Below are 24,225 nucleotides of genomic sequence, written 5' to 3' on the forward strand. Positions count from 1 at the left end.
ATTTCCCCGGTAGAGTAAGGTCTTCTGTGGAAAATAAGGTAGGGCAGGGCAGATTGGGGGCTTGGAGGAAAATAAAAGCAATCTCAGATAGATAGTCACGTTGCTATTCATTTCTGTATGATATTGTCAGCACTTCCCCACTTAGAATTTTGTAGTTCACCAAAAAGACATTCTTAGGCATTTTTCCTCACATACAAATATTTTTGGCAACACATTAATAAGACTATTTGTAGGGCTCATTTCGCTGTTAATTCCATTGTCGAAAATATATTGTCACAAAGCTCTTGGTCCTTACTAGTGCCACATTCACCACTGTTTTGATGCAAGATAATGAGCATAATTTCAGAGAGATGTGTCCATTGGCAACCATATTTTAATGAGATGAAAAATGCTAGTACTCACTCAAGGAGCCCAAATGAGCTTAATGTGTTTTTCTCTGGAGGGGTCTTATCTGCATTATTTTTTTTATGGAAAAGGATACATTTCCCAAGAATACAAAAGGCCAGAATGTCTGGTATCTGGTGAACAAAGATTTGAGTTCACCCAAGGACTGAATTCTTTTTAGTACTATATACACATTCAGAGCTTAGGAAAAATAGTCACTAGACCGCAGGTGCACTGTTGTGTTCTACTTTTCATCTGTGTAAGCATAGAAGCTTAGAAGAGCACTTCTAAATGCAGTTGGGAACCTGACCAACTGCGTTAATAATGGTTTTGTTTTGAATGCTTTGGCAAGATGTTTTCAGTAAAAGAAGACAACAAATACTAATGCCATCAACATAGGCTTAAAATGTGCCTGGGACAGAAGAGCAGAGAGTATATTACTCTTTGAGAGGCCTTGAATTAGGGTGCAGTGAAAACAAGGGCTAGGTTAGTCATTAGAGTACCTTTCAGAGTGAATCTTGGCTCTGCTATTTACTTCTGGGGGGATTTGGACAAGTCTTTGAAAATCTCTAGAGAAGTCTGAACTATAAAATGAGAGGAGTTGAGCTGGATGACCTCCAAGGTGTGTGAGGGGAGCCCTTTCTCAGGACCATGCATTGGCATCCTGCCTACATCTGTGTCACTCCACTGAGTGTGGGTCACTGGACAGTGACCTAGGCACTTGACCCAGAAATGATTGGGAACTTGATCTGAATGTAAAGGTAGAAAATAAAGTAGGGGGGATCTAGGAAGGAGGAGATCTCTCTATTCTCTTTGATGTGCAGCCAAAGGAAGGTGGCTAAGGGGTCCTTTGGGAGATCAACAACGTGGCAAGATAAATTTAGGCTTTTCTCTGTCTGCCTTCTATTCAAATAAATATTAATAAACTCTATGGAAATTAAGGACCAGAGTCTAAATCAGTTTTTACAACTAGCTCTCACCCTATAACCCTGATGGCTTAATGACTATCTCATCCTAGTTGATACTATTTGCATAGGTCAAAAAATACTTAGATTCAAATTCAGCTTCTGACCTTTAACAGTCATGTGATCATGGGCAAGCACCTTATGTGTTTGGGCTTCAATTTCCTGATTTATAAAATGGGGACTACAACAGCTCTAGTGAGTACCTCTCAGAAGGGTTGGAGAGCTTTAGGGAAACGAGAAGTAAAGAGAAAGCCATATACTACATAAGCTAGAGATGGCATTAGGTCATTCTCTTCCCAAAGGCATGTCAGTGCCTCCAAAACATATTGCTGTATGTGCTACAGAAGAAAGCCCATCTAGGGCATATTAGTCAGAGATGTTGGTGATTTCTGCCATGGACAATGAAAATTTAGAAGCTATTAGAGCTTGGATTGACTGAGGCAAAGGATGAAAGATGCCTCCAGATGGTACCCACCTATACATTACTCCTACCTACCTGCTTCCTTTATCCTCTTTTTTATCTTTCTTACAAGGGAATCTTTCAGAGAAGGGGACATGATATATCCAGAAAGAAAAGTGATGTCAAAACAAAAGATATGAACAAAAAAGATATGACATATCTGACTTTTGTCAGCTATTTTATAAAATCATTAGATACCATTTTGGTAACTTTGTTTGGTTTGTAGAGGCTTGGCCCCATGTGGTTCTATCTTGTTCCATCTCTGTGTTTTGGGGTCCCAGATTTTTCATTGTCTTTTCTTGAGGGTCTAGTGATTTATTTCCATTTGGCCACTCTGTATTCAAAGCTATTGATTCTCTTGTTTATCCTTCCACATCCCTCTTTAAGAATTAAAGAGCTCTAATTTATCTCCTTTTAGCTTTCTTGAATCCCTTTATCAATCTCCCAGTTAATACATTATTAATTAAATTCTTGCAGTTTACTTGGGGTCCTAATCATGTAAATATATAGGCATTGTCATTTTCTTGAATTCTTCAAGCACATGTTGCTTTGTGACAGCTTTTCCAGTGATGATATCTTTTAGGCACCTTTACGTGTGCATGTATCCTAAATTAGACTGGTAAACTACAGGAGGAAGAGGCTCACACTTCAATAAGAATTCTGCTGCCATCCTGCCTTAATTTCTGGGTGTGTATTTACTAACTAACTCACCTGAGAATTTGCCAATGTCTGCTGTCTGAATCTTCCCCAGAAGGTTTTCTTTGGGAGAATTTCTTTCCTACCCTCTCTTTTTGTTGTTGTTTGGCTCTACCTAACACACTTCTTGCTTTCTGGGGCATGATAAGGAGAAGCTGGGCGTACATGCTACTCCCTTCACCATCTTTCAAGAAGTTCAGAAAAAGTATTCTTCATATGAATAGCCTTGCATTAGTAAGCATTTTCAGTAGGGTTGTCTACCTTTGGCCTGATCTTATTCTTTGTTGATCTATGTTAGGATCTTATTCTGTATGTATGGTTTCTGTTTGTTGATTTAAAATAGCAATTGGGAAAAATTAATAACTGTAGACTTATCAATGAAGAAAAGCACTGAATTTTAACTTATCTGCATAGCAGGTAAAAAATGCAACAAAATATTCCCAATCATTACTGTTTGTTCCAGACAGGATTCATGTGGGTAGAGGGATGCCTATAATTACAGCATTTTTTCAGTGTTGCCCATAGTCTATTTCATTTGTGAGGTCTACCAAGCTCTGGTGTTATGCTTAACATAAATAGAAAAGCTGTTAGAAACACAAATAGAATCAATTGAATTTTTCCAAATTTGAGAAGCTGTATTTTTTCAGTTTGTTTCTGAAAGTACTGGGGTATCCTTTTTCCCCCTGCTGATATCAGCAATGGCTTTTTGTTTTGTTTTATTTTGAGTTTTATTTTTAAAGATGGGCATATATTTTTTCAGCCTTCTTTAATAATAATAATCCTTAGCATTTATATAGCATATCAAGTTGGTTTGCAAGGTGCACAACAATTCTGAGAAGTAGGTGCTATTATTATCTCTGTTCTCCTGATGACGAAACTGAGGCATGCAGAGATTAAGTGATTTGCTCAGTCACACAACTAACAAATGGCTGAGACTGAATTTGAACTCAGTTCTTTTGACTCTGGGCCTAGTACCCTATCCACTGGGCTGCCTTGCTCCCTTAATTTTATTAGTCCCTGGTTATTTCCTCAACAGTAAGCGATGAAAACTGTCTAAAAGTGGTGCTTTTACTTGGATGTCTTCCCCATTCTGCCCATCTTGGCTAAAGCTGAGTAAAAAGAGGTATTTGAAGTATACCAACTAGAAATTCATGTACAGTTGTCTGCCCCTAGAAAAGATTGGAGATACAAAGCATCTGTGGAAAATCAGCTAAGCAAAGTACCCCTCTCGGGCCATCTCTCTACTACTTGTGTTATTTCTCCCATTGCCTCAAAGGTAGCCACTCTCCCTTTTCATTTTTATATCGCTAGGACATAGCACAGTGCCCAGCACATAGTAAGTAAGCATGTAATCATTTTGTGTGTGTGTTTTTCATTTAGAAACATGTGAGTAGTATTCAGGGAGTGATGATGCAGTCAGCAGAAAGGAACACTTTGGCCTTGGCATGAAATGAAAACTGGGAATCAAAGGCCTTTGGTAAAGGTGAATCAGAAGCAAGCCTGAAGCTTGGCACAGCTTCCACCTGTGGCTTGGCCCTTTCTTTGATCACTTCCTTCTGAGCAAAAATTCAAGGTCAGAACTAAAAATTCCCATTTAGGTTGTCTACAAGCGTCACTATGGATTTAGACACAGATGTAGAATAAACATGATAAATAACAAATCGAGTGAGATGGTTGTAACTCTTAAAGTTCTATGTAAACATTAGCTATTATTATTACTCTCAATAATAGTATAGTAAGAGCAACAGCTGCTAATGAAGTCTGATGATAACATGTTGTGGCAGAACTGAGTTCTGAAAGGTCTTATTTACTTCTTTCCTGTTGGATCTCTTTCTTTGTCTCACTCAGACATGTATACACATAACCATGCATGTGTGAACCCCCCATTTCACTCCACAATACAGATGAGTAGGACTGTTTCCACTTCAAATTCATACCAAGCCCAGCAAAGGAGGCATGGGCAGCCTTCCCTACCTCAGCTTTCCTGGTATTGACACACTTTTCTTTTCTCTCTGTATAAAATCACTATTTTGGTCAAAGAGTAGTTCTTGTCCTTGGGCAGCTAGGTAGCGCAGATAAGTAGTGTTGGTTCTAGAATCAGGAAGACTCATCTTTCAGAGTTCAAATCTGACCTCAAATACTTACTAACTCTGTGACCCTTGGCAAGTCACTTAACTATGTGCCTCAATTTTCTCATACATAAAATAAACTATGGATGGAAATGGCAAGCCACTCCAGAATTTCTACCAAATGGGGTCATAAAGAGTTTGTACAACAATAAAAGTGCTTGTCTTCAAGGACCTGGCATTCTCCTGCGGTTAAGGAAATAAGTATATATGCAATCATTTGAGCCTAAAAAGAGCACTTACACCCTTCCACAGTAAGTGGCAGGTGTGTTGAGCCTTGAAGGGTTTGTAAGAGCTTGTGAGCCCTGGTACTATGCGTGCCATTTATTCCTCAAATTGGCAGGATGGTTCACATTTAGAGGGCTTGCTGTGCAGCTGGGGGTGGTGGTTAGTCACCTTTTTCTTCATCTTCTGGAGGAGGCACAATCTAAGAATCCATTTGTCTACTGTAGCTAAATTGGGTTATTTTTTTTCCAAAATAAACATTTGAAAATGAATGTGCTTGTCTCAGCGAAGGATGATCACTGAGACACCAGGATTAAGAATACCCTTTTAATGCTTCTTAAAACTGTTATTATACTGACCAAATAAAAGGATTACAAGTTGCTTTCCAATTATCACATTCTTAGCTCCTGTTGTGGACAGTTAGTTAGACAGGGGGGGAGTTTAGGTAGCCTGGCTTGGTGGACTGTTGCACAGAGTATTTGCTTGGCCAACCAACTTCTTTGAAAAGGTTATTGTTTATTTTATTTGCCAGGTCCTGTCCCTTTTAGGAAGAGCTATTTCTTGAAGCCATGACATTTCTGAAACTCTACAAAAGATCAGTCTTTTGATGCTAAAATAAGAAATCGAGTCCCTTGGGCTAAATTTTGGAGGACACAGATAAATGGCAGGATTTACTCAGGTGCCGTTTCTCTTTCAAAGAGTGACAGAGCCTTTGCCTTTGTTTTATTTTTTAAGGCTTCTTTAACATCTCTGGATTCTAGAGTGCCTGGGAAAACAGGAATTATAAGAAGAAAGAAAAGCAGCAGAATGTGTTTCCTTTGAGTCTAATGCAGCTTGACATTTTTATTGCTATTTGGAAACATGATTTGCTGGAACAGTTAGGCCATGCCCAATTTTCTGCACTCTCCCTTCACTCAGGGAAGAACTGATGAGAAGCCAGACACAAATAAAAGGGCCTCATGAAGAGTTGGTACTGTCAGCAAGCTGAGGGGGCATTCCTATTATACCAATCCTGCTGGGGGAAACTGACTACTCTTTGGTGGTGGGGGGTGGCAGGAAACTCTTCTAGAGGACAACTTCCCTGGTTCTGCCACTAAGATTTTATAGAATTCCACAATACATTGGCCAAAGAAAGGAAAATTATGATTGGCTGATTTCTCATCATTATTTGAAGATTCAACTTGAAGTAGGGCACAAACCCAATAGAATGGCATATAAGAATAAGATCAACTTCATAGGCTCCTAGAAGAGAGCAGTGAGTCCAGCCCTACAATTTGAACAGAAGCCTAGAGCTGTTAAGTGAGGTACCTGGTGTCACAGAGATAGTAAGAATCAGAGGCAGGATTCAAACCCAGGGCCTTGGAGTTCAGCTTCAGCTAGTTTTTCATTGTATCATGCTATCATTGTAACCGGGCTTCCCAGTTCTTCAAGGTAGAATAAGGTGATTTTTTTATCAAGTCAAATACAGGGTTCCCCCAAACTCAACACAATTGAAAGCTTTAATGGCTTAGAAATGGCACTACAACTTCTGGGACACCCTATATATTGGGTAGATTTCTTGGAAATATGAAGTAAATTTTGGAGTTTAATAATTTTGAAATTTCAATGGCTGAATTATTGTCTGTGCTCTCCAGCTGAGTACAGGAAGCTATAAATATTGTAGGTGAATATATAATTTAGAATTAAAATCTGAATCTAAACCACATAAAGAATATTGAAAGATGTATATTTTGGTTGGCTAACAAGATACGTTTTGTTTCTAATTCTGAACTATGTTAATTATTCTTTCCCCAGATAGATATTTTTATATAGAAGTGCTTCTCCCCTCCCTTTCCTACTTCTAAGTGCTCATTGAGGAAAAAATGTTCAGTGGCTTTCATTAGGCAAAAAAGTTGAGCCTTGGCCTCTGCCTATTTGCATGTACAAATTCTTAACTACAGGGGTGACTTTTTCTTTCTTCTGCTTCTCCTTCCTCCTGTGATGAAAACAATACAACATCTGTACTTTGGGAGCATGCTTGGGCCACTCTAGAATGAATTGGGTTTTGCACATGGCAATTCTTTGTTAGCTTCATTCATATTAAGTGTGTGTGGTATAATTTTATTTTTATTAAATTTCAAAAACTCAGACTTTTCACTGATTCAGACTGGTTTGTCACCCCCACCTCTCAATTTGTTCAAGTTCTATATAGTCTTATTGCACACTAGAAAGGGTTCCATACAGCTTGGGCACTAAATACCAATTCACACCAAAAAAAACAGCTAGCATAACACCAGTCATATGTGCCACTGGTTACAGCTAATGGAGAAATTTGTAATGCTGTGGATAAGTCCACTTACCACTGGAGTGTGCTTTCCAGGGATGTATACATAGATGATGAGGTTGACACACACAGTGTCAGAGTTACTTCAGTTCTGGGGAGCCTTTAAAGGAAAGTGTGGGAAAGAAGAGGCTACCTACCATCCCAAAGGCCAACAGAGCCATTGTGCTGACCTCATTGTTGTATGCCTGTGAAACCTGGACAGTCTACCAGTGCTATGGCAGGATACTGGATGGCGTCCATTTGAATTGTCTTGGGAAGATTGTAAAGATCACCTTCTCAAGCTGAACTGCCAAGCATTGAAATTCTACTGCAACTCCAATGGGCTTGCCACATTGTTTGAATTTCAAATGTACATTTACCTAAAAGACTATTATGTGGAGAATCCACACAAGGCAAACACTCCCACAGGGGTCAGAAGAAGCAATATGAGGATGCCCTAAAGGTCTCTTTGAAGAATTCTGGTATCTTTTGTGACACATGGGAGACACTGGCACAGGACTGTCCAGCATGGCATGCCCATGTCAAAGAAGGCACTGTGTTGTCTGAGCAAAGCAGAAGTGTAGAAGCTCAAAAGAAATGTGAGTTGCTCAAATTTAGAGACATTTCCATCCCAAATGTTCATATGGGCTATTTGTGCCTAATCTGTGGGAGAGCCTTCTGAGCTCATATTGGTCTGATCAGCCATAGTTGGACACATTGTACACTGTCCCTAATATAGTGATGTTATTTGGGGACCTCTTTAAGTCTAAAGGACAACAACCAACCATACTGCTCAGGCACTACAAAATTTTTTATCCTGGTTTTTTTCTGATCATCCTTTGGTCTTAAAATCCAAAGGGTTTGAAATAAGGTGCTTATTTCATCACATTTTTTATTTAATTTTTTATTTAAAAACAAGATTTGGATCTCCCTATGCTACCTGGGCTAGAAGTACAACAGCCACTTACAGACCCAATCCCACTACTTGGTTTATAAACAAGGTTGGTTCATCCCTTCTTTGGCAACCTGGTGGCTTGCCCCTCTCCCTACCCCAAATCCCAAAGATTCATCATATTGGCGCCAGACTTAATTAATGCAGAAGTCAGACTGGTTCAGATCATTGCAACTTGAAACACCTGAGCTCCAGAGATCTACCAGCCTCAGCCTCCCTAGTAGCAGGGACTATTGGACTGTCACATTCAGCCACATATCAACAAATTAACATGAGCTTAACACATACACCTAGATGAAAAATGCGTGCATTTTCCATGGAGTGGCTAATATCCTCAACCCTTCCCATAGTCACATTGAATGGATAAAAATTCTCACTTAATTTTTCTTTCCCATTTTTCACTTTCATTGAGAGTTAAATCATTCTGGGAAGAAGAAATATGTTCCCAAGATCCAAGTTGTATGAAAGGCTAAAGCCCTCATTTGTCAAGGAAGCATAGAAAGGTCAATTTCACATCAGAATATGCTCCATTCACATCTATACATTTAGAAACTGGAGCGTGCTAGAGCCTGCTAAACTAGACATCCAATTGTTAAATTTTCATCATGAACATGTACACCTTGGGATTAGGTAAACTACATGACTTTTAGCTTGTTTATTGTTTTGTTGACTTCTAGACTTCAAAAAGTGATAGATAAATTGTTAGCAATTTAGGTGAAACCTAAAAATGTGTCATGCATATATTCCTCTAACCCCAGCTGATTGCTAAAAATTTGCCTGCCCACCCCTGTTTAGACAAATAGGAAAGGACTTAGAAATGTCATATTAAGTATATAGTTTTGTTTATAGTTTAGCAGAAGGCTCTTAACCCAAGTTTATGAACTTGTGTTAAAAATTATTTTGAGGTGGAGCCAAGATGGTGACTTAGTAATACCAAAAGCCTAAACTACTCTGACAATCCTTCCAAACTAATCATTAAAAACTGTCTCAAAATGACAGGACTCAAAAACAAATATCAAGAAGGTGTGAGGGGGATCTCTTGCTGAATACAACTGGAAAGATAGGCAGAGAGGGGTGATTTTCACAGGATAAAGAGGAACTGGAAGCAAAACTGCACACAGAGGAGTGTTAGCCAATCACCCCCCAACCCCCACTGCACCAGGTTTCTCAATTGGGCATAGGCTAACTTTGGGACCCCAGGATGGGGGCTATACCAGAAAAATAGCACCTCAGACCCACCCCTTGAATTCCCAGACCCTGGCCCTAGCCTGTGGTGAGATATAGAAGTCCATAGCACTGGACCTTTTTAAGCCTGCCCTGTGGCACTACAAACCTAGCCCCAGGGCAAAATAGCTCACCCTGTGGAAGCCAGAAGCAGAGAAGACAGAATCAGCAAGCAGCCTTCAGAATTCCCAGTCCACAGACCAAAAAAAGGCTAGGAGAGTGAGTAAACAGCAAAAGAAACATTTAACACTCTTTTTGGCACTATTCAGGTTAAGTCTGTGCTCCTTGTTTTTATCCCATTTCCTGGAATCAGATACAAACATTAATCACAGTCCCATAATATTTTATCAATAAATGGCAGGTTCCCATAGTTTAAAGCTTTTGGGTATGCATTGATATTATAACAAGTGTATATGTGTATATATATATATATATTAAACTTCTATTACTGTAGAAAAATAATATAAATTATATGTACCTTTAGTACAAGAAATGAGAAAAAAGGAAAAAATCAAATATTCTAATCAAAATAAAAGGAAAGCAATAATAAAAATAAGGAAAAAATCAGGAATTCAATGTGTTCTCAAAAAACAGCATCCACTTGTCAATGGATTATTATCTCCAATGCATATGATAGGGTAGAGTCAATCAGTCTCAACAGAAGATGCTTTCTTCACATGTGAGCAATGAATTCAAGAGTCCTTTTCTCCAACCTTTATAGATGTTGGAGTAGTTAACAATATTTGGAATGGTCCTTCCCAGGAAGGCTGAGTTGCTCCAGTATGCTTGAAATTCTTAATATACACTTTATCTCCTGGGTTCAGGTCATGAAGAGAAAAGTCTAGTGGTCCGGCTTGTACTGCAGCTCTGGATTCATGAAGTTCACGTAGTTTGTGCTGTAACTCCTGTATATAGGAAGCAATAGTAGTATCTCCCCCTAATAGTGATATATATGCAGGAGAAAAAGGTTTAGCCTGTATAGGCAGATGTCCAAAAAGCATCTCAAATGGTGAGATGTGTAGGTCTCCTCTAGGCCTGCTTCTAAGATAAAATAGGGCCAGAGGGAGAATTTCAGGCTATTTTAAATGTGTCTCAGTGCATAATTTTCCAATCATAGTTTTAAGTTCTTTGTTCATCCTCTCCACTTGACCTGAGCTCTGGGGATGATATGGTACATGAAATTTGGGAGTTATCCCCAAGCAAGAATATATCTGATTTAGAACAGAATCGGTATAATGACTTCCTCTATCTGAATCAATATGTGCTGGCAGTCCAAAGTGAGGAATACTTTCTTTTAAAAGTATCTTAGCAACAAAAGCCTCTGTGGCTCGGGTTGCAGGAAATGCTTCCGGCCATCTGATTAGTTGATCTACTATGACTAGACAAAATTTATAATGTCCAGCCTTTGGCATTGTTATGAAATCTATCTGTAGATATTCAAAAGGTGTGTAAGCCAGAGGACGCCCACCAACAAGCTGGGGAAGAATTTATAACAAATTTCTCTGATAAAGGTCTTGTTTCTCAAATACATAAGAGACTTAGTAAAATTTATCCAAGTCTTTCCCCAATTGATAAATGGTAAATGGTTATGAATAGGCAGTTTTCAAATGAAAAATATCAAAGCTAATGGTAATTATATAAGAAAATGTTCTAAAATCCTCTTGATTGGAGAAATGCAAATTAAAACAACTCTGTGGTATAACCTCATACCTATCAGACTGGTCAATATGACAGCAAGGGAAAATAATAAATGTTGTATGGAATGTGGCAAAATTGGGACACTAATGCATTGCAGGTGGAGTTGTGAATTGATTCGACCATTCTGGAAGACAATTTGGAATTATGCCCAAAGGGCTATAAAAGAATGAATACCTTTTGATCCAGCAATAACCACTACTAAGTCTATATCCCAAAGAAATAGAAAAAATGGCAAAGGACCTGTGTTAGCACAAAAATATTTATAACTGCGCTTATTTGTGGTGGCAAAGAATTGGAAACTAAAGGGATGTCCCTCAACTGGGGAATGGCTTAACAAACTGATGGCAATGGAATATTATTGTGCTCTGAAGAATGATGAATAGGACTATTTCAGAAAGAACTGGAAAGATCTACCTGAACTGACACAGAGTGAAATAAGCAGAACCAGAAGAACATTGTACATAGTAACTGCAGTATTGTGGGATGATCAAATACAATAGATTTTGCTACTAAGAGCAATACAGTGATCCAGGAGAATTCTGAGAGACTTATAAAAAAGAATGCTATCCACCTTCAGAGAAGGAACTGTTGGAGTAGAAATTTTAATGCAGATGAAAACATATGATTTATTACTTGTTTCTTTGGGTATATGTTTTGGGGTTTTGGTTTTATTGGATTGTTCACTTACAAAAGGGAATAATATAGAAATATGTTTTATGTGATATTATTACATGTATAACCCAGATTGAATTGCTTGTCAGCTCTGAGAGGAGGGAAGGAAAAAGGGAGGGAGACAATATGGATCATATAACATTGGAAAACTTATGTGAAAATTTGTTATTAAAATAAAATAAAGATAAATAATTTTTTAAAAATTCTTTTGACAACTTCATTTCAAAATAATTGGTTTCCTTTATAATTATATGTATTTTATTTTATGCATTCAAAAGCACGATTCAAAGAAGGAATTCAGAGACTGTCAGAGGGGTCCACCATACACAAAAGGTTAGAACTCTCAGACTAGTACTTGAGTTTCAAGCTAATCTGTGAGTTGATATGTATGCTATTCTACTTCACAGACCAAAGATTTTGCTGTTTTTCTAAGATGGAAGTTTTAGATATGTGGCCTCCTACCTTAAATCCTTCTTAGAAAAGTAGAGCATGAAAGAGACCAGTGCTTAATGTTCTCTGTAAACAGTTTTCCCCATCATTTACCAATTAAAAAAGAAAAGCAAAAAAACTCCCCAAAGTCTTTTTGTTCCTTTTTCATTTTCTCTTAACTTAAATTTGGAATGAAAGAAGCTTACCTATATCAGGGGCAATCATTGTAAGATATATTTTTATTTGTCATCCATTCTGAAAAACTCTTCTTCAAAATAAGTTCCCCAGCACTTCTGTGTCAATTTGTGGAAATGCCTTTATTGCTTCTGCTAGTTAGCATAGGGTGGGGCCCAACATAGGAGAACTCTCCATTTTTCATGGTCAAGGAATGCCAGATATTTCTTTCCTGGAGTGAATCCAAGAATATCAATATCAAAGAATATCGTGTTCAATTTGCCTATTTATTCTTTAGCTAATTATGGAGCTCAAAAGCAGAGAGCTTCTTTGGACTAACTGTGCTTGATATTTGTCTGGGGTGGAACAAATGATTCCTTTTCCTGTCCTGGAATATGTAGGATTTTCAAGAAAAATACTGATTCTTCCTTACTAACCACTTATAATTCAGTGCCCTGTTTCTGTGATAAAATACCGGCCCAGCCATCTGGTTGGCCGTGGTACCACCTACCAATGAACAGGAGATGAAGCTGGCTCCCACCTGCAGAAGGAACCTAATCTCTCTCCTCCCTTGCCCTGACTGAGTGGAGTCTAGTCCTGCCTAAGCTCATTGCTATGGTAAAACTGGCCTGATGAGGGACAATGCCCGGTAGAAAAATGGTATTGGACGTGTATTTAGGCCACTGCATTAGGAAAAAGCTTCCCACAAACCGAATGAGTTGCCAGAGAATGTGAAGAGATTGAGGGACAGTCTTCCCTGCTTCCTGAGCTGCTGAGTTGAACAGTAGAAGCCAATAGACTTTCAGAGTAACCAAATTGTTTTGTAAAATGAAAGAATAGTCATGGAAGTGCTTTGAAAAACTAGAATCTTCTATTTGTACATTTTCCTTGCATTTTTGTTAGAGTAATTGGCAATCAGAAGCTGTGCAGCTTATGAATATATTTATCCAATTTACAGTAGAGTGGGAATAGTGATGAATATAAATTGGCAATAGCTATCCCAAATGAACATAACGAAGTGTGACTAATACCATGCATTTTCCACTGAGAAATTATTAATTATATTCAAGATGCACCACTGCCCTGTGGCCTTCGGATGTCTAGATAAAGTCAAACTATAGTTATTAAATCACCCCATCAAGCACAGACGATCCAAGCTTGGTCATTCCAATACCATCCCAGGTCCATGATGCGAACCTTTCATTTACAAAAGCTATCTTTTCTGCAAATGGCAGCAGCATCATTTGCAGGATGGAAATAATCCCAGCTGCTGGGCCTCATGCAATCACTATAAGGACCATAATATATGTAACAGTTTTATATAGTGTTTACTGTGTGCTAAGGACTATGCTAAGAGCTTTATGATTATGACCTCATTTGATATTCACAACATTCCTAGGAGGTAGATGTAATTATCCTCATGAGGAAACTGAGGCAAACAAAGGTGAATTGCCTTGGCCCAAGGGGCACAGCCAGGAAGTGCCCAAGGCCACATTCAAACTCAGATCTTCCTCGTCTCCAAGCCCAGGGCTTTAGCTACTATGTCACCTTGTTGCCTGTAGACCATGTGAGATGAGGTACGTAAAAGCTCTTTGGAAACTGTCAGATAGATACTATGACACAGGCATAAGATGATGCGAGAATGAAAAAGAATGAAGACTGTAGCCCTTGAGGCCCAACCCCTACAACAGAATTTGCCATGAAACTGCTGGTTCTGCCAAGTCACATGATGGAATTCCTGCATATGCAGAGGGGCATGATGGTAAAGTCACATTAAGGAAATGTAAAGGAAAAATCCAAGTGGTAGAACAAATGAATCCTCTGGTCTCAAATCTTCCCATCATTCATCAAAATAAAAGAAATAGCATTTGTTATCATGGGCATACATTTATGGGCCTCCCTGTGTTTATTACAAATGTTACATGAAGTGCAATAAAGCTTTAGACTCCTTAAGTTTGAAATCAAGCAGATATGAGTCGCCCTCCAACAGGGTGTCTGGACCTGTGGTTGCACTGGTAGAGAAATTCCTCCTTCCACTGGAGATGGGCAACTTGCCTGTGACTTTACAGGCCCAGGCCTTGAGAACTTCAAGTGATTTGCCCAGGGATACCTAGCTAGAACTTGAATCTAGATCTTCTGGGCTTAAAAGCTGGTCCTCTATCCACTATACCTTGTTGGCTTTCTCATGATCCATATGCCTTGAAATTTCATTTTAATGAAAAAAAGGATTTGATGTGATTAAACTCTGGTAGGTATTGTGTGATCCACATATAGAAAGGGAACACTCCAGAGTTGTAGATTATTGGGATCAGTAAGAACTAGCATTTTCTGGGCTTCCCACCATTTTCTTGCATTTCACTTCAGATCTCTCTTGTATATATTTACTTAGATGTGTATATGCGATACATTTGTCTCTCTCTGTAGAATATAATACCGTCCTTGAGGGAGAGAACGGTTTCATTTTTATCTTTGTGTACCCAGCAGCTAGCCAAGTGTCTGGCATGGAGTAAGTGTTTAATAAATGTCTGTTGAATGATTGATGGTGACTTTTATATCAAAAGTAACATCATAAAGCTGTAACAATTGTAATACTGGTTTTGGAGAAACCTTACCTAGTTTAATCTGTTTGTTGGGCTTCCTTTTTCTTTGCTTATAAACCAAAGTTTCACTGTTTCCATTCCCACAACAGAGAGCAGGGCTTAGCAAAGAAGAGAACTTAAACAGAAGGTAGGAAAAACTAGCTTTAAGTTGTTTTTTTTAGCTCTGACCCACCCTGGCTGTGTGACCCTTGGCAAATCAATTAGCTTTCTTTTAACCCTTTCCTTCTATCTGGGCATCAATTCTAAGATGGAAGAACAGCAAGGGCTAAGCAATTAAGGTTAAATGACTTGTCTAAGGTCACACAAATAGGAAGTGTCTGCAACCACGTTTAAAATCAGGTCTTCCTGACTCCAGGCCTGGTGCTCTATCCACTATGCTACCTAGCTGTGGCAAGTCAATTAACTTCTCTGTGCTCTAGACAATTCTCTAAGATTATAAGTTGGAGAGTGAATGCCAACCTGAGTTGATAAAAGGAGTTTCCTCACATATATTCAAATTTGCACTATTCAAAGTTAAAATTGTGTAAAATATGGGAATGGGTTTAAGTTCAATGGAAATATATATTACAAATTCTAATGTTGTGAGCTCTTGACAGGATTTGTTATTTAAATTAATAGAAAACTGGCTGTATTCTTTCTTTCTTTCCCATTCTTAGTCTTTCAAGCTCCCCATTCTAGGTAGGTCATTCAGTATTGGTTCTTCTTTTGAATCTCAGGGAACTATAAGAAGTTTATATAGGGACATTAAGTCAATTTTTCTCCCTCCCTTGATAAAGATACATCTCATCAGTCTTTCCCTCAGGGATTTTTGTCCATATTTGCACTTCTTTACATTATGAAGGGTTTGTTGGGGGCAGCTGGGTAGCACAGTGTATTGAGAGCCAGGCCTAGAGATGGGAGGTCCTAGGTTCAAATCTGGCCTTAGACACTTCCCAGCTGTGTGACCCTGGACAAGTCACTTAACCCCCATTGCTTAGCCCTTACCACTCTTCTGCCTTGGAGCCAATACACAGTATTGACTCCAAGACGGAAGGTAAGGGTTTTAAAATTAAAAAAAAAAATGAAGTGTTTGTTGATGGTATATGCCCCATCCATCCTTATCTTAGGTACAGCCAGGAATCTGTCAGAGCATTGACTGAGTCCTCTTATTCCAGGAGTGGCTGGCAGTGCTGCAGATTTTGGGTCAGGAGACCTAGGCATGAACTCTGGCTCTGTTCACTCTTGGTGTGGCTTTGGTTAAATTAGTTATTCTTTGTGGGTCTCAATTTCCTCATCTGTCAAATGATAAAGTTGGACTAAATGACCTCTAAGAATTTGTCCAGCTCTGACATTTTATGATATGATACATCAGAGATGTCTTGGACCTAGAAGACACCTTATGGACCATCTGTTTCAACTCTCACTTTGTAGATAGGGAAAGTAAGAGCCACAGAGTTTAAGTGAGTTGCCTAAGGTTAAATACTGGACATTGTTAATGAAAATCCAGGATTTTGACTTTAAACCTGTGTTCACTGCATTTTTCTGTTATTGGTCAAAACCTTAAGAGAGATCTCAAAGTCATCACTAGCTTCAAAGTCATTTACTGAGTTGCTAGAAAATATGAACATTTGTGTTTCATAAGGTTTGAAAGTATAATGGACAAGTAATTTTAACAGTATGAAGCAATATTTGACCATAGCCTAAAGGAGAATTAACTGATTCACTGACCTGATTTAGACCAGGGGAAATATTGCACAGTGTAAGAACATGAGAGCAGTAAAAAAAAGTTCATGACTTTAACATTTCATTGCCTTCAAAAAAAATAAAGTCTTTCACTTAGTTTCTTTATAGTGGAGATTTATTCATTCTCAGTCTTTTATTATTTGATTCCAGGCCAATGTAAATATTCCTTCTGAAAAGTAAACATTTATTATTTATATTCTCAGAAAAGTCAAACTTTATAACAGTATTTCCTTATGGCACTACAGGCAGTTGTAAAATTGCTTTTAATCTACATACCTCTCTGTGTGGCAAGTGCTGATTATGCTCTGAGTGAATTTCTTTTTTTAAGATTGACTACTGCACATTTTGTAGTTTTAGGATATAAATAAATTCCTAACGACCTTGTACAACTAGTTGTAATATTTAGCTCTGTGTGTTCCTTTGTGGAAGTCATGGATAAAGATCAAAGTCCTACTAATGCCCATAGCAAAGTAGAACAATTAGCAAATTCATGAGTTGTTTCTTTCTGTTTCAGACTATTCATTGTATATGAGAACTTTCTCATTATTGAAGTCCCTAGAAATTAAAGTATTTGAATGAATTTTGATAGGTCTTGCATTTCCTATTGGAAATTGGAAGTCCAGTGTAGTTATATAGACTCCTAATTCTAATCAAGTTTAAAAAGGTAGGCTAAAGCCAGAATGGAGAAGACCAGCCTGAAGAGCTTGTACTTTGTTCTGTAGAAAGTTGAGAATCATTGAATTTTTGGTAAATTAAAGGACAATGCAATGTAGTAGTATAGTTCTTAAGAAATTATAGATGTGTTTTATAAAATATTCTACAGAACGTACAGTGATGTTGGTGTTCACCATTTACTCTAATAGATAATTGTTTGCTTTTAATTTATTCCACAAACATTCATTAAGCACCTTATGTACATTTATCACTATGGAAGATAAAAAGAAGTATAGGATAAGGTTGCTACTTCAAAGATCTTATAACCTAGTTGAAAAAATAACAGAAAGGAAAAATGAATCTGTACTAGTAAAATGCAATATTTTTAGTAAGATGCATAGAAAAGACATGCTGTGAGGAGGTAGGGTTAATTAGGATTTGGTTGTGAAGACAGACTTAACAAAGGATATACAATCTGAACTGGGCTTAGACAAGTCAATAGTCAAGGGAGAAGGGAGAGGGCATTTCACATAGAACAGGTAAGCCAAAGAGATAAACTCACCCAAGTTTCACTCCAATAGCAAAAAAAATTTAACTATGAAAAAGAAAAAGAAACTAAAAACCATAAAATTTGATGACATGAGCTATAGAAAATAACTCTCAAAACAACATTAAAATAAGGAAATTTCATTGAAGGTTACATTTCCTCCATCCATCTCCTTTTTCCAAGCATATAACCAATACCCAAATTCAGTGATGGCAAACTTATGGCACATGTGCCAAAAAGGTCACACAAAGCCCTCCCAGTATGCATGCCTGCCATTGCCCTTCAAAATACATTACCAGAAAGCCAGGGGGACTCAGGGCAGGGTTGTTCCCCTCCCCACTCCATGTGCCTGAAAACATTCCTCACTTTTCCCACTCCTGTGCCCAGCAGCCCAAAGGAAACACTTCCTCCCTCCCCTGTCTGGGGTAAGGCACTGGCGGGGGGGGGGGGGGATCACATGCAGCATGAGGGTATGGGGAAGGTGATTCCAGTGGTGGGGATGCAAAGGAGCATAGCTTACAGCATGGCATATATCTAGAGGAGAGCAGAGCTAGAGGGAAGCAGAGTACTGGGGCCACTCTCCTCCTCTCCATGAGTCTCTCATCACTTTCCCCTCTGCCCAGCAGCCCAATGGGAATGCTTCCTCCCTCCCCTGTCTGGGATAAGGGGGGGGCAAGGAGGCAAGGTAGGGAGTGGGGCAAGGCACTCAGACTGGGGGTGGGGTGGGGTATGGCACTTGGTCTCTGGGGGAAGTGGGCATGGCACTTGGTCTGGGGAGTGCAGTGTGGGCAGGGCCAGGCACTCCATCTCTAAAAGGTTTGCCATCACTGGCCTAGTTCAAACCCGCCTCACCTCTTACCTATCCTCTTGAAGTCCCTCTCTAACCTATCACCCACACAATTAAAGTGATTTTCCTGGAGTGCAAGTCCTACCATATGACTTCTTTACTCAATAAATTCCAAATGCTCCCTATTATCTCTGGACTAAGATATTTTGTTGGTTTTTTTTAAGCCCTTCATAACTTGGGACCAATCTACTTTCCAGATTTATTTTATATTATCCTCCTTCCCACCATTTGCAGTCCAACCAAAGTGGTCAAATTGGACCTAGTGGTGACTCTTACATAAATCATTCCATCCCTCATTTCCATTCCTTTGCCCTGGTTGTCCTCTTAATCTGGAAAGCACCCCCACTTCCCTTTCCTTCTCAAAATCCCTCTTTCCCTTCCAAACTTTCCTGAAGTCCACGAAACCTTCCCCAATCTCCCCAGCTGTACCCTTCCCCCCAAATTTACTTGGGGTTTATTTTTATAGATTTTAAAAATATACGTGCTTTTCTATAGAGCAAAATCTTCTAAGGGCAGGGACCCTTTCATTTTTTTCTTTGTCTACCCAGTGTATAACACAATTCCTAACTCTTATAGTAGTAGGCACTTATAAGTATTATTAGTTGATTAATTTTTCCATTATTTACTGAGGAAAAGTGTTTCTTACAAGAGGCAGCTCCCAAGCCCAGAGATTCACTCAGAAAGTGAATGGATGGGTAGGGTCTTAGGGCCTACCTACCTCTCAATATATGATCCTCTAAAGCTTTAGCAAGTTCAAATCCCTGCCTAAGTAATCTGTTCTTTACTATCTGGAGCTCTAATCATGGTTAGTCAGTCCTCTTTATGGAAGATTTAGTCCTGCAGGCACTTAAACACAAGAGATAACTAATCAAAGCAAGGAGTTATGCTAAGTTACTGGTCTAGCTGAGGGGTGGACCAAGGCGACCACCAACATACCCAACCATTTCCTATGAGGATATTTGGTAAGCCTCCCTATTTTCTATAATAGTTAATAAATGGAACCTTGTGCCAGCTTCAGTCTGTGCTGTTACTGTGGAGATACAGACAGTGCCAGAGAGAGTGACTAGTGCTATATTTGTGATGCCAAATGTTAGGTCACATTCATAAGCAGAACCTGCCACAGTCTGAGCTGAGCCCACTAAACACATTTTCCTAGCTGAATAGGGAGTTAATTTTATATACCTAGACTAATATGGAAGGGTTCATTCTCTCTCACACACACATTCACACTACCTCAGGCCCTGAGATTCAGCTATGCATTTATTTTTATCTACCTCAGAAGGCTCACTGATCTCATAGCAAAGTGGCCTGAGCAGGTAGGTCTTGGAGCAGAGGACCTTTTTTTATATGTTTTGCACCTCTTTAGCAGACTGGTGAAATCTCTAGGCCAGTGATGGTGAATCTTTTAGAGACCATGTGCCATGCCCTGCCCCCTCACTGAGTGCTGGACATGCCCCACCCCACACCTTACCCCACACAGGGGAGGGAGAAAGCACTCCCATTGGGCTGCTGGGCAAAGGGGGGGATGTGAAAAAATGTCATCAGGCACAGTGGTGAGGGGGAGGGGAACAGCTCTGTCCGAGTTGTTAGATGATCTCTTGCCACAAGTCTGTCTCCATTCTAGTCCATCTTCTATTTAGCTGTCAAAATGAGTTTCCTAAAATGCATTTCTGAGCTTGTCACCCCCATTCCCCCCCTACAGTAAACACCAGTGCCCCCTACCACTTGGGGAATCAAATACAAAATCATCTGCTTGATGTTTGTGAGTTTACATAGCCTGACAGCCCTCCCCTCTCCAGTGTTCTTACACCTTACTTCCGCCCCCCCCCCAGGCATACATGCACACATACTCTTCATTCAGGTGACACTTCCCTTTGCTGTTTCTCAAACAAGACACTCCCATCTTTCCAATGGGGGCATTTCCCCCTCTTGCCCCCCAAGCCTGGAATGTTTTCCCTCCCCATCCCAGCCTCCTGGCTTCTCTGGCTTTCTTCAATTCCCAGCTAAATTCTCACCTTCTACAGGAAACACTTCCCGATACTCCTTGAGGATTTCCAGTTTCCCCGTGTGTGATTGGAAGAACAAGTGTCAGGGTGGGGTCATGTGATGGTCCCACAAGCAGAGTCCCCCCCTCCCAGGCCTGCCCCCCCTCCCAGGCCTGCCCCCCCTCCCATTCCACCAGGATTAACCCCGCCCCCTGAGCCCAGTACTGCCTGCCCAGTCCACTGTCCCCAGTACTCCGCCCCCAGGGTTGAGATCTGGATCACTGGCCTTTCTAGAACCCCAGGGCAGCTACAAGTAAACCACATTCCACACAGGATACGTTTTAGCTTTATTCCTCATCACTTTTTCGACAGAGGAAACAACACATTTCCTGCAGGGTGGGTGTTCACAAAAAGGCCCCCAAAGGAGAGCTCCTTACAGCAGTTAAAAAGCACCGCTAGGTAACACTTCAGAGGCGGGCCGGTGGACAAGGCCGCTCTTGTGTTCGGATTGTCCAGGGAAGTGTTTGCCCCGCAAGCCTGCTGCGCATGCTCAGACCTGAGCCCTCAGGAGACCCCTGTCATTTCTCGTAGTTGTTCCATTCTATCTCTTCGCAATAGTTACTGTATCCGTGTTCAGCAACCCTCTTCCCCGAGTAAGTTCAGTCCTTTTTGTTGTCATCCGAGGTTGCTGCGCCCTGTAGCCTGTCAGTTCCCAGGAGGCCTCAGGGCTGGACTACAGCACCTAGATTCCCTTGGCGAAATTGTGAGGCTCTTCCCCGGAGGAGTTGTGTTTGTAAAAGCAGTTGGTACCATAGGGACAGTTACCGCGGCCTCCATCAAAATAACGGCAGGGCTTGTTACTCATTGCTTCTTTGTACTTCTCAATGAGCTTCTGCTTTTCCTCCTGCTCCTCCACCCAGAACTCACTTGGGACGATGAAACTGGAGGTGACTCGGCATTCTGGGCAGGCCTTGAGGATTTTATTCTCCAACTGCTCATCGCCTCTCCACTGGCGGATGCATTTGAGGCAGAAGGTGTGGCTGCAGTTGGATAGGATCCCAAAGCGTATCTCCTTGGGGTTGGCCTTCTGGTAAATCACCTCCTTGCAAATCCCACACACTAGATGGCGGCTGCGCTGTACTGCAAATGCCAGCTTCTTGTCCTTCTCGTGGGCCTCCAGGCAGGGTCTAATACGTCTCAGGCTCCGGACAGTGTCCCCGGTGTTCCGGACCCGCGGGCGGCACAAATGGCGCGAATCTTCGTTGGGATACACGGGGCTCTCCTTCTGAGGGCTTTCTTGGACTGCAGGCTCCCCTGGTTCCTCCTCTGTTAGGCTCCCCCTGAAGTTTTCCTCGACTCTACGGCCCTTTGGGGAGCCTTCAGTGCAGGGATGGACAAAGCGACCATAGTAGGGCTGCCCCGGAACAAACTCAATAGCATAAACCCAGTCGTCTGTACTTGCTCCTATAGCTTCAAAATTGCCTTTCAGTGGTTTTGCCGCACCAATATTACAGTCAACAAGAGGATCAGTTAGGGGTGGGAAGCTCTGGGAAGGTGGAGGAGGAGGGAATTTGGGATCTACTTGAGGCTCCTGGTCTTCATTTCGGCGGCAGTCTTCCTGAGTACACTGAAAATTACTGCACACCACGGTCTCGGGATCCTTGGACAGCCCATGAGAATACTGGCAGTTGTCCCCTTCTCGACAAAACCCATTCAGGAAGTACCTGCAGGTCATTTCCTTGGTCCGGCTACCTTCTCGGCCACTGGGATCCCCTTCCCCCTCCCTTTCGTGGCATGGGGACTGGGTAGTCACCCTGAGGATTGAGGTCTGGGAAGCCAATGTTGCGTTCACCCCGGCCACCAACATGTCTGGTATAAAGGGAGTCTTAAGGTAAAACTTACTTTTAAGTTTAAGCAGTTGGTAGTAGAATCCAGGAAAGGATGGTGGGACAGAGGCACATTTCTGAGTTGACTTGAAAGGGTTGTTATCTGGTCTTAGTTGGCATTGTAGGCTGATGGGCTTCTGAGCGGTTTTCTCAACTCTGGCCCACTTATAGCAGTTGGTTACCATAGAAACAGTGACGTGTCATCCTTTATGATGAAGTTCTAGATTGTTCCACTTAGCCCTGATGTCAGGCAAGATTACTCATCCCTTAGCAGCAGTTGGGACCTTTAGGGTAAGGGGCGGAAAGTGAAAATAAGCTTTAGGACTCTTTGAAAATCAATGTACAGGGTGAAAATAGAGGCCCCAGAACACAAAGTGGAAACAGTTTTGGTTCCGTTTCACTATAATCACTGAACTCCTTGGCTTATAAACAAAGCAAAACTAAACACAAAACCCATTACTGAATCACAGGGAAGACCCTGACACTTAAATAAAATGGCCCTTTACAAAATCTATTAAAACTTTTAAGAACATTTTCAATCCATTCCCAACATTTCTCTCTTTCCCTGGCGGGGTTCCCGAAACAGTAGTTCTTTTGATGTGAATGTGACCTGTCAGGAAATTACTGAATGGAATTTTGACAAGACATCTGTGTGTGTGTGTGTGTGTGTGTGTGTGTGTGTGTTCTAGAGAAGTGAGGTAGAGTGAGGAGAGATTTGGAGGGGGAAGCATTTTAGAATGTTCTGCTCGCAATGCTCCAATTCAACAACTTTTTTTTTTTAAAAAGCTCCAGTGAGATGGACTTTTTTTAGAGTTTGTTTAGACTTTATACTGATACAATTATAGACACAAGAATCTAATTTCAGTATTTATCAACAGCCTACTTGATTATTTAAGTGGAATTTAGAATCTTTATTAATTTGAAATAGAACAGGATTTCTTTCCTGAGGAGGTATTTGCCTCAAAACAATTTTTTAAGTATAAGAAAAGAATAGATATTATGTGGGATGCCCTACGTAAAGCTCATTTACCCACTGAGCAAATACAAGGAATGGAAAACATTTTAAATGTCAACCTAATTAGGTCACTTTATATTTTGGAACAGTGTTCTCAAATTCTATTTTGGGGATCTTCGTATTGGAGGTACTACATTACTAGGCCACATTTGGAGGATTTACTAATGTGTGCACACCTCACAACTCTGAAAATCCCCAGTGAGGTTTTGGTTTGGATTTGGGGGTGATTAAAACTCTTCCCTTCATTGTGGCACAGTAGTCTAGGCCTCTCACTTTCTCTCTTTTGCCTAAATTAGATAAAGATAGGTTTGGACTTAAATGAATACAATGAAAACAATTAATTATAGAAGGAATATGTTTTTGTTTTTAATAACCCTTACTTTCCGTCTTGGAATCAATACTGTGTATTGGTTCTAAGGCAGAGGAACAACAAGGGCTAGGCCGGGAGGGGGGGTGGGGGGGGTGGTCAAGTGACTTGCCTAGGGTCACACAGCTGAGAAGTGTCTGAGGTCTGATTTGAACCTAGGACCTCCCTTCTCAATCCACTGACCTACCCAGCTGTCCCCTAAGGAATGGTTTTATTTTGTCCCAGTCAATGATCTTTACTAACCTTGCTTTGATGGGCATGTATACAATGATTTTGATTCAAGAAGAAATGATAA

At 40.4% G+C, this 24,225-nt stretch overlaps 2 protein-coding genes across 2 annotated transcripts in view; both read right to left on the minus strand.

Moving 5' to 3' along the window:
- Positions 1–24,225, minus strand: part of KLHL4 (kelch like family member 4) — a 235,876-nt gene that overhangs the window by 120,746 nt on the left and 90,905 nt on the right. The gene's annotated exons all lie outside the window — the stretch shown is intronic.
- LOC100619821 (E3 ubiquitin-protein ligase makorin-1-like) lies at positions 20,991–22,848 on the minus strand. Its single transcript, XM_016427142.2, has one exon. The coding sequence runs from the start codon at positions 22,731–22,733 to the stop codon at positions 21,405–21,407; it is 1,329 nt and encodes a 442-aa protein (XP_016282628.2). The 5' UTR covers positions 22,734–22,848; the 3' UTR covers positions 20,991–21,404.

Source organism: Monodelphis domestica, chromosome X (genome assembly GCF_027887165.1).
Source record: "Monodelphis domestica isolate mMonDom1 chromosome X, mMonDom1.pri, whole genome shotgun sequence".
Taxonomy (NCBI): domain Eukaryota; kingdom Metazoa; phylum Chordata; class Mammalia; order Didelphimorphia; family Didelphidae; genus Monodelphis; species Monodelphis domestica.